The 9721-nt window shown below is 54.9% G+C and overlaps 1 protein-coding gene across 2 annotated transcripts; it reads left to right on the forward strand.

Annotated features, from left to right (window-relative positions):
* FBXO6 (F-box protein 6) lies at positions 1-9601 on the forward strand. 2 transcript variants are annotated; one of them, XM_039473631.2, is made up of 7 exons: positions 1-364; positions 2621-2759; positions 4084-4372; positions 6966-7092; positions 7630-7725; positions 8901-9036; positions 9238-9601. In XM_039473631.2, the coding sequence occupies exons 3-7, from the start codon at positions 4087-4089 to the stop codon at positions 9469-9471; spliced, it is 879 nt and encodes a 292-aa protein (XP_039329565.1). In that variant the 5' UTR covers positions 1-364; positions 2621-2759; positions 4084-4086; the 3' UTR covers positions 9472-9601. The 2 variants fall into 2 exon arrangements, with proteins under 2 accessions (XP_039329565.1, XP_039329566.1); XM_039473632.2 differs by lacking the exon at positions 2621-2759.
* The last annotated feature ends 120 nt before the right edge of the window (positions 9602-9721 follow it).

Below are 9721 nucleotides of genomic sequence, written 5' to 3' on the forward strand. Positions count from 1 at the left end.
GCGCGGCGCGTGACGCAACTACGCCGCGGCCGAGGCCTTACGCTGGGGCCGACCGGGAGCTCCGCCGCTGTGCCGGAGTCGGGGACTCGGGTCGCCGGCACCGGAGCGTTCACGCAGCCCGTGGGTGCTGGTCCGCGCGGCCGGGGGCGGTGGGGCGCGGGCCGCTGAGCCGGGACTCCGACGGGGGGCCTGGCTCCGGGACCGCCCAGGCGGCAGCGCTGCAGCGGCGGCCCTCCCAGTCACATCCCGAGGCCGGCGCCGGGTTCGGAGAACGGTCGGGGGGACCTCCAGGCTCCCACGCGCCTGCGAAATCCGGCGGCTGCCTTTCCTCCGCCACAGTTTCTGTTTCTGAGAAACCGAGGAAGTAAGAGCGCCCCGAGGGCTTGCTGGGAGGGTGGGCGCGGAGAAGGCGAGCACCGGACTCCAGGCCAGACACTTGGGGACCCCAGTCGGTGTGACGGGACTTCCTAGGGTTGGCGTGGACTTCCCCCTCCACAAAATGCCTCGGGCGGGGGCGCAAGAAAACGCCGACAGCCAGAGACCAGACTTCGGTCACCACGGTGGAAAGCCATTGGTGCCTAGACACCTCTAGCTTGGAGCCCAGTGGCTTTTATTTGGTCTACAGTCTAGACAGTGCCTTTAGAAGTTGCCAGCATTTATTTATTTTATTCATATTTTGTAGGCAGAGTCTTGCCCTGTCACCCAGGCTGGAGTGCAGTCGCCCGATGAGGGCTCACTGCAGCCTGGACTTCTGGTCTCAAGCAATCCTCCTACCTCAGCCTCCTGAGTAGCTGAGACTACAGGCTCACGCCACGAGGCCTAGCTGATTTGTTTTTTTCTTTCTTTGAGACAGAGTCTTGCTCTGTCACCAAGGCTGGAGTGCAGTGGGGCGATCTCAGCGCACTCCAACCTCCGCTTCTGGGGTTTAAGCGATTCTCCTGCCTCAGCCTCCTGAGTGGCTGGAAATACAGGCGCCCACCACCATGTCTGGCTAATTTTTGTATTTTTAGTAGAGACTGGGTTTCACCATATTGGCCAGGCTGGTCTCGAACTCATGACCTTGTGATCCATCTGCCTCAATCTCCCGAAGTGCTGGGATTACAGGCATGAGCCATTGCGGCGCCTGGCCTAATTTCTTTTTTTCTAGGGAGAAGAGACTCGCTATGTTGCCCAGACTACAAGCATTTTTAATTGACAAGTTTTACTTTTTTTTTCTTTTCTTTTTTTTTAAATTTTTAAATTTTTATTTTTTTAAAGGTGGGATTTCACCATGATGGCCAGGCTGGTCTTGAACTCCTGACCTCAGGTGATCCACCCACCTCTGCCTCCCAAAATGCTAGGATTACAGGCATGAGCCACAGCGCCCAGCCAGTTTCACTTTTTTTTTTTTTTTTTTTTTTCAAATGCTTACAGTTGCTTCTCAACACTTAGAAGACTTGACCACATTGGGTTTTTTCCATCAAAACATTTTTCCTTTTTTTTTTTTTTTTTTTTTTTTTTTGAGGCGGTCTTGCTCTGTTGCCCAGGCTGGAGTGCCATGGCCCAGTCATGGCTCACAGGCTAGCGGGCTCCTTCCTTCCCTAGCGTGTGACCTCAGCAGGCCTCATGGACTCTTAAGGTAAAAAAACCTCTGGCCGGGCACAGTAGCTCAAGCCTGTAATCCCAGCACTTTGGGAGGCCGAGGTGGGTGGATCACGAGGTCAAGAGATCGAGACCATGCTGGTCAACATAGTGAAACCCCGTCTCTACTAAAAATACAAAAAATTAGCTGGGCATGGTGGCGCGTGCATGTAATCCCAGCTACTCAGGAGGCTGAGGCAGGAGAATTGCCTGAGCCCAGGAGGCGGAGGTTGCGGTGAGCCAAGATCGCGCCATTGCACTCCAGCCTGGGTAACAAGAGCGAAACTCTGTCTCAAAAAAAAAAAAAAAAAAAACTCTGAGGGGCCAGGTGCGGTGGCTCACACCTGTGGGCCACTGCCACCTTGACCTCCTGGGCTCAGAAGATCCTTACACCGTAGCTTCCCAAGTAGCTGGGACCACAGGCACCTCGCCACTATGCCCGGCTAATTTTTTCACTATTTATAGAAACAGGAAGTCCCTGAACTGCCAAGGTTGCAAAGTATTTTTCACAAGACACAAGTACCTCACCTGTTTGCTTTGCTCTGCCGTGCTAAAATGTTCTTCCATGACCAGGAGCCAGCATGCACCCACCCTCCTGTTTTCTGGGGTGGGAGCTCTCTATGAACTGCTGCTTTAGCCAAGCCTCTATGAAAAATCAGAAGAGGTCAGCAAAAGGCTGGGTGTGGTGGCTCACGCCTGTAATCCCTACACTTTGGAAGGCCAAGGTGGGTGGATCACCTGAGGTCAGGAGTTCAAGACCAGCCTGGCCAACATGGTGAAACCTGTCTCTACTAAAAATATAAAAATTAGCCGGGCATGGTGGCAGGTACTTGGGAGGCTGAGGCAGGAGAATCACTTGAACCCAGGAGGCGGAGGTTGCACTGAGCTGAGATCACACCATGACACTCCAGCCGAGTGACAAGAGCGAAACTCTGTCTAAAAAAAAAAAAAAAAAAAAAAAAAAAAAGAGGCCAGCAAGTTTCTGTTTTTCTGCTTGTAGGTAGAAAACATTCTCTCCTCGTGCATAAGCAGACGGGGCCCACCTGGGTGACAGTGCAACGCCCTGGCTGCCAGCCCACCCCCACCTACCTGGGGCAAGTGCCTGGGATCCCGTTAGGGGACTAACCAGGTCCCCCCAGGTAAGAGATTCAGGCCAGGGCCGTGGCACTAACTTGAAGTTTTCCGGAACCCAAGTACAGTACAGAGGCAGAGGGAGGACAGTGTTGTGGGCAGGTTTGTGCTGGCGGCAATGCTGACGGAAGCTCTGTGCCCCACTTGGTCCTCCTGGCCCTTCCGGGTCGGGACAGTTACCCCCTCCTTTTCACAGCTTCCCAGCTAGTCACTGCAGGCCAGGATTGGAACCCAGGCAGTCTTCCCAGGCACCCTTCATCCGTTTGTTTTCCGGCAATCTCCAGGTGGAAATCTGGCCTGACACCCAAAGCAGCCCAGTCGGGTGCTGTGGGGGCTTCCTACTGGGTTGTTTTATCACATCTGACTTGCAGGCAAAAGTGAGCTGCTGAGGAGAAAGGTGGTGGTTTCTCAGCGCTAGCCCACCACTGAATGAACATTAATGAGTCTGGGATATAAAAATGGTTTTATATTCTGGCCGGGTGCAGTGGCTCACGCCTGTAATCCCAGCACTTTGGGAGGCCAAGGTGGGCAGGTCACAAGATCAGGAGATCAAGACCACCCTGGCTAACACGGTGAAACCCCATCTCTTCTAAAAATACAAAAAATTAGCCAGGCATGGTGCTACACACGTGTAGTCCAGCTACTGAGGAGGCTGAGGCAGGAGAATCGCTTGAACCTGGGAGGCCGAGGTTGCAGTGAGCCAAGATCGAGCCACTGTACTCCAGCCTGGGTGACAGAGTGAGACTCTCAAAAAAAAAAAAAAAAAAAAAAAAAAAAAGATTGTATATTCTAATAGTGAATCCAGAGCATTAAAATAACAGCAATCACCAAACCCTCACAGAACTCACAGACAAGTGTGGCCTCCACAAAATCTTAGTCCATTCAGCCCACTGGCTTTCAAATTAAGCTATCTTTGTTTAACTGGGGACGGGCCTTTTTAAAAATGTGTCTCTAAAGTCTTTAGTATATTTATTGCACTCTTCTGAATGTGTGTCCTATGACTACTCTTTCCATTGAGGGCCTGCTGTTTACTGGAAGGACCCTCAGCCTCGGAAATACTCTTTTGTGGGGTTTTTTGTTTTGTGTTTTTGAGCCAGGGTCTTGGTCAGCTGCCCAGGCAGGAGTGCAGTGGCATGATCATAGCTCACTGCAGCCTTGAACTCCCAGGCTCAAGAGATCCTCTACCTGAGCCTCCCATGTAGCTGGGACTCCAGGAGTGCACCACCACACCTGGCTAATGCAGGGTTAGAGAGGAGTCCCTGGCCTGGTTCCCTGGGGGCCTGAGGGCCTACCTCCCTGATCAGGCTCGTAACCACTACTGATCCCCCACAGGCCATGGATGCTCCCCACCCCACCGCAGCCCCAGCCAGCATTAACGAGCTGCCGGAGAATGTCCTGCTGGAGCTGTTCGTGCATGTGCCCGCCCGCCAGCTGCTGCGGAACTGCCGCCCTGTCTGCAGCCTCTGGCGGGACGTCATTGACCTCATGATCCTCTGGAAGCGCAAGTGTCTGCAAGACGGCTTCATCACCAAGGACTGGGACCAGCCCGTGGAGGACTGGAAGATCTGCTACTTCCTAAGGAGCCTGCAGAGGAACCTCCTGCGAAACCCATGCGCCGAAGGTGGTGTGGGGGTGGGGTGGGGGGTGGGGCGGGGCGGAGGCTCCTTCCCATCCTCGGGCCTTAGCATGTGCAATTCCCACACTACCTGGAATGTTCTCTAACCCTAAACACCCCCCTCCTTCCCTTGGTTCCTTCTCATCCTTCAGGTCTCAATTCAGAGACCTGCCCTGTCCTCGCAATCTAAAAACAGCACTCCCATCTCTAGCATAGCACCCCCATTTCATGCCCTGTAGCATTTTTCACTGGTCGTGGTGGCTCACGAATGTAATCCCAGCACGTTGGGAGGCTGAGGTGGGTGGAGTACTTGAGGTCAGGCGTTCGAGACCAGCTTGGCCAACGTGGTGAAACCCCACCTTTACAAACATACGAAAAAATTAGCCAGGCATGGTGGCAGGTGCCTGCAATCTCAGCTCCTCGGGAGGCTGAGGCAGGAGAATCACTTGAACCTGGGAGGTGGAGGTTGCAGTGAGCCAAGGTTGTGCCACTGCACCCCAGCCTGGGCAACAGAGCAAGACCCTGTCGCTAAAAAAAATAATTAAAAAATAAAACAAATAGGCAAGGTGCAGTGGCTCACGCCCGTAATCCCAGCACTTTGGGAGGCCGAGGTGGGCAGATCACTTGAGGTCAGGAGTTCGAGACCAGCTTGGCCAACATGGTAAAACCCATCTTTACTAAAAATACAAAAATTAGCCGAGCATGGTTGTAGGCGCCTCCCAACCACTTGGGAGGCTGAGGCAGGAGCACCGCTTGAACCTGGGAGGTGGAGGTTGCGGTGAGCCGAGATCACACCACTGCACTCCAGCCTAGGTGACAGAGCGAGACTCTATCTTTAAAAAAAAAAAAAAAAAAAAAAAAAAAAGGGATCCTGGGAGATGCCAAGACAATTAGGGTGGACTCTACTGTATAAATGAGGAGCTTTGGTTCTAACATGAGTGACTTCCCCAAAGAGGTACAACTGCCCAGCTTCCACGGTTTGGTCCTGACAGATAAAGGCCTCAAACTCTCCCTGCCCCAAATCCCAGAGGCCCCATAGGCAGTGCCCCACTCAGTTCCTCTGCCTGCCCCAGATTCCACTCAAAGCTGCCAGGCTAAGCTGCTCGCTGACAGAGCTGGCCTTGCAGCCCGCCCTGCCCGGAGCCGAAGTGCTCAGTCAAGCCCTGCTGGTTCAGCACCAGCCTGGCTCCTGGATTTCTGCATTACTCTCCTGGCTCTCTACTGGGGACTGGAGAGCCCCTGGAGAATAGCGGGCTCCTGGAGCGGGAGCGAGCTAACCGTTTGAAAAGTGCCCCGGCGATGGTCTGTGCAGCCTCGGTAGAGCAGCACCGTTGTTTTCTAAGGTTCTCTAAGTCCGCTGTGAAGAGGGTGACTGCTCCCCTGAACCCATGGAGCCCACCTAATGGAGGTTCACCCATGAATGTTACCACAGCACCAGCGCAGAGGACACCTGTTCCTCCACTTAGCACTCTTGCCCTGGGCAGAGGCCATCTGAGCCCTATGGGAATCAGGTTCCCATGACCCAACGACAAACCCACAAACCCGTCCTCTAGGGCCTCCAATCTGAGTTATGTAGTTAACAAAGGGCCTCACCCATGTGGGGTGTCATCGGGGTCAAGTAAGCAGCCTGTGTTGGGATGAACGCATGTTAGCCTTCTTTAAATCTTTTACTTATAAAAAAAAAAAGACAGGGCCTTGCCATGTTCCCCAGGCTGGTCTTGAACTCCTGGGTTGGCCTCCCAAAGTGCTGGGATTGCAGGTGTGAGCCACTGTGCCCGACCTCACATTAGTCTTCGAGACAGTACTTTCACAGGCCCCTTGTAGTTTAATTTTTGAGAACTAATACTTGGGTACTTCCCAGAGTTCCACTGCAACACGATGAGAGGAAGGGTTTGTATCCTTTTTTTTTTTTTTGAGACGGAGTCTCGCTCTGTGGCCAGGTTGGAATGCAGTGGCACGATCTCAGCTCACTGCAACCTCCACCTCCCAGATTCAAGCAATTCTTCTGCCTCAATCTCCTGAGTAGCTGGGACTACAGGTACGTGCCACCACACCCAGCTAATTTTTGAATTTTTTTTTTCCTTTTAGTAGAGACAAGGTTTCATCATGTTGATCAGGATGGTCTCGATCTCTTGACCTCATGATCCGCCCACCTCGCCTTCCCAAAGTGCTGGGGCTACAGGCATGAGCCACTACACCCAGCCAAGTAACACATTCTTTTCTCCAGCTTCGTGTTAGGAGTGAGGCCAGTTTGGGACTGAGTGGGAGGGACAGAGCATCCCTTCCAAGGGACCTGGAGGCTGCCCAATAGTGTCAGATCAGAGCTGATACGGTGGGAATGTGTTGGAGGGGTGCTTTGTAGGGGTGCTCCAAGGTGCAGTTGGGGTACACTTGGACTGGTGGGGCACTGACCTTGGCTACACAATGCCCTTGATAAGGAACACGCTGGTTAACCCTTTGGTGTCCACAGCCCCAGAGACCTGAGCATGAGGAAGTCCTGCCTCCCATGAGGGTCACTAATGCCAACCACCTTCCTTCCCACCCTCCCAGGACCAGATGGGGAAGTGAGGGGTCTCACCTCCACTTCTGTTCCTCCTAGAGGGTATGTTAGCATGGCAAATCGATACCGAAGGTGGCAACTACTGGAAGGTGGAGAGCCTCCCTGGAGACCACGGGACAGATTTTCCTGACCGCAAAGTCAAGAAGTATTTTGTCACATCCTATGAGTAAGGCAAACTGAACCTACCAGGCTTGCGTGGAGGGGACAGACAGTCAGGACACCTTTGCCAAGTCTCAGGCAAAGTCTTCCTACGGGAAGGCCTCTCTGTGAAGCTCAAGGGAAGTGGCCCAGAGTTACTGCTTCCAGGAGTAACTCAGTGACTGTTCATGGGCAGTGGGGGTGGGGATCACTGAAGCAAGCCAGGAGTCCATGGGGCGGTTAAGATAAGCCAGGGCTGTCTACAGCTGTCCGTCCCTAAGCTAAGAACTTGGGTTTACAAGAGTGCCCTGGAACACTGGGCCTTTGGACTGGGATCAGATGCCACCCAGGCACAAGTGGGTCAAACTCCCTCCTTAGGTTTCTCACGGGCCTGCACTGGAGTAGGAGCCAGAGTCAGCCCCAGCCAGTGCCTGTCCTGCAGCAGCCAAGGGATACCCAAGGTCCCCAGACCACCTCCCTGCATTCATGGGGCTGCCGAGGCTTGGGTGAGGGAGGGCCATGCAGAGCACACCCAGGCACACAAGCCCTCGACTCTGCTCCCCAGGATGTGCCTCAAGTCCCAGCTGGTGGACCTTGTAGCCAACGGCTACTGGAAGGAGCTACTGGACACGTTCAGGCCAGACATTGTGGTTAAGGACTGGTGAGTAGGGCCCAGGGCCTGCATTCCCACACTCTACAGCCTCCTCTTACTGTCAGGCTGGGTGAGACAACCTGTAGCAAGTGCCCACTGTGCCCAGCAGTGTCCTAGAGCCAGGTAGCCCTGGCCTGTCCCCACTCTGCACCCAGACCCAGCATGTGTTCACCCAGCAGCACCTCCTGGCCTCCCTACCACCCTGTGACATGCTCAGCAGGACTCAGTAGCCCCAGTGTGCAGATGCGGAGACTGAGGCCCCCAGGTGCGTTGTCACTGACAGGCACTTTTTTTTTTTTTTTTTTTTTTTTGAGATGGAGTTACTCTGTTGCCCAGGCTGGCGTGCAGTGGTAGGATCTCAGCTCATTGCAACTTCCATTTCCCAGATTCAAGCGATTCTCCTGCCTCAGCCTCCCGAGTACCTGGGATTATAGGCACCCACCACCATGCCCAGCTATTTTTAAAAATATGTTTAGTAGAGACAGGGTTTCACCGTGTTGGCCAGGCTGGTTTCAAATTCCTGACCTCAAGTGATCTGCCTACCTTGGCCAGCCCTCTCTGGACCAGGTGGAAACCCCCAGACCCCCTGGCCTACCCGCCTCCCATGCCCCTTTCCCTATTCATCCGTTTTTGAGCTCCTACTCTGTGCACAGAACTGTGCAAGGCGCTGGCTTGGCCGGTGGCAGGAGCAGGACCCCAGTTCTAGGCAGGCCCCAGGGCCACCACGCTGAGGATAAAGGGGCGAGGCTGGAGGGGTGTGCAGAGCTGCAGGGGAGGGGTGGCTGGGCTGAGCAGAAGGTGAGCTCTGTGCCCGTCCCATCACACAGGCCATCCCCTTGACTCTCCCACTGAATCCACGGCCTGGTCCACTGTAAGTGCAGGTGACATGACTTGGACAGACCTGGCCTCTGGAAGGTCTTTTGCTTTTTGAGGTCACATCTTTAGTAGGATGCCCAAAAGAGTCCCTTATCTCAGATGGGGTAACTGACGCCAGCATGGACAGGCTGCTCCCCGCGGACCACAGAGGGACACAGGGAGCGCTGAAGCCAGTTGTGCCTTGCAGGCAGAGCAGTGTTGGTCGATTGGAAATAAAGCTCCGAGCTCCAGTGTGTAGGTCCCGCCTGCCCCCACCCCCGGGGCCAGCCCTCGATGGCTTGGATGCAGGGCTCTCACCCCCCCACCAGGTTTGCCGCCAGAGCCGACTGTGGCTGCACCTATCAACTTAAGGTGTACCTGGCCTCGGCTGACTACTTCGTGTTGGCTTCCTTCGAGCCCCCATCTGTGACCCTCGAACAGTGGAACGATGCCGCATGGAGAGAGGTGAGGCCTTACCCCTTGCTCTCCACCCACTCCTCCCAGGGCCAGGATGCCAGGAAGCAAGGGCAGCCTCAGGGCCCAGGGAGCCCCTGCTCTCTGGCCTGGAGCTGTTGCCTTCTAGCCTGGGCAGCTCCCTGAGAGAGCCTGGCTCCTTCCATCCCTTCCCCCGCCCCGGTGGTCACTTCCTCCCCCTCCTCCCTGCAGGTCTCCCACACTTTCTCGGACTACCCTCCAGGCGTCCGCTACATCCTCTTCCGGCACGGGGGCCAGGACACCCAGTACTGGGCAGGCTGGTACGGGCCCCGAGTCACCAACAGCAGCATCGTCATCAGCCACCAGAGGACCAGGAACCCGGCCTCCTCCGAGGCTCCGCCGGGGCAGAAGCACAGGGAGGAGGAGGCTGCCCCATCGCCCTGCAAAGTTGTTCTCCCAATCTGACAGCCATCCATCCTGTGTCCGGGTCAGCCAGAGGTTGGGGTGGGCAGTGAAGTCCCTGTACCAGGGGCTTCTGCCCCCGGTTCAACCCTATCCGCTTGTGGAAACTTAATGTACTGTCACATAGCTCTGACGTTTTGCTGTAATGAATGTTTTCAGTAAAACGAGCCTGGGGTTGGTTTTCGGAGTGGGGAGGGGGGTCCCTGGCATTTTGGTGGAGAAGCAGCCCCTCCCCGAGGTTACCCTGGCCATA

This window comes from Saimiri boliviensis, chromosome 11 (genome assembly GCF_048565385.1).
Source record: "Saimiri boliviensis isolate mSaiBol1 chromosome 11, mSaiBol1.pri, whole genome shotgun sequence".
In the NCBI taxonomy this organism is placed as follows: domain Eukaryota; kingdom Metazoa; phylum Chordata; class Mammalia; order Primates; family Cebidae; genus Saimiri; species Saimiri boliviensis.

What these genes read in the sequence shown, in the direction of transcription:
- FBXO6 (XM_039473631.2), top strand. Translation starts at nt 4,087, where the DNA reads ATGGATGCTCCCCACCCCACCGCAGCCCCAGCCAGCATTAACGAGCTG. An exon ending in TATTTTGTCACATCCTATGA is followed by an intron (nt 7,093 to 7,629) that starts GTAAGGCAAACT and finishes TCTGCTCCCCAG; the next exon opens with GATGTGCCTCAAGTCCCAGC. An exon ending in ACGATGCCGCATGGAGAGAG is followed by an intron (nt 9,037 to 9,237) that starts GTGAGGCCTTAC and finishes TCCTCCCTGCAG; the next exon opens with GTCTCCCACACTTTCTCGGA.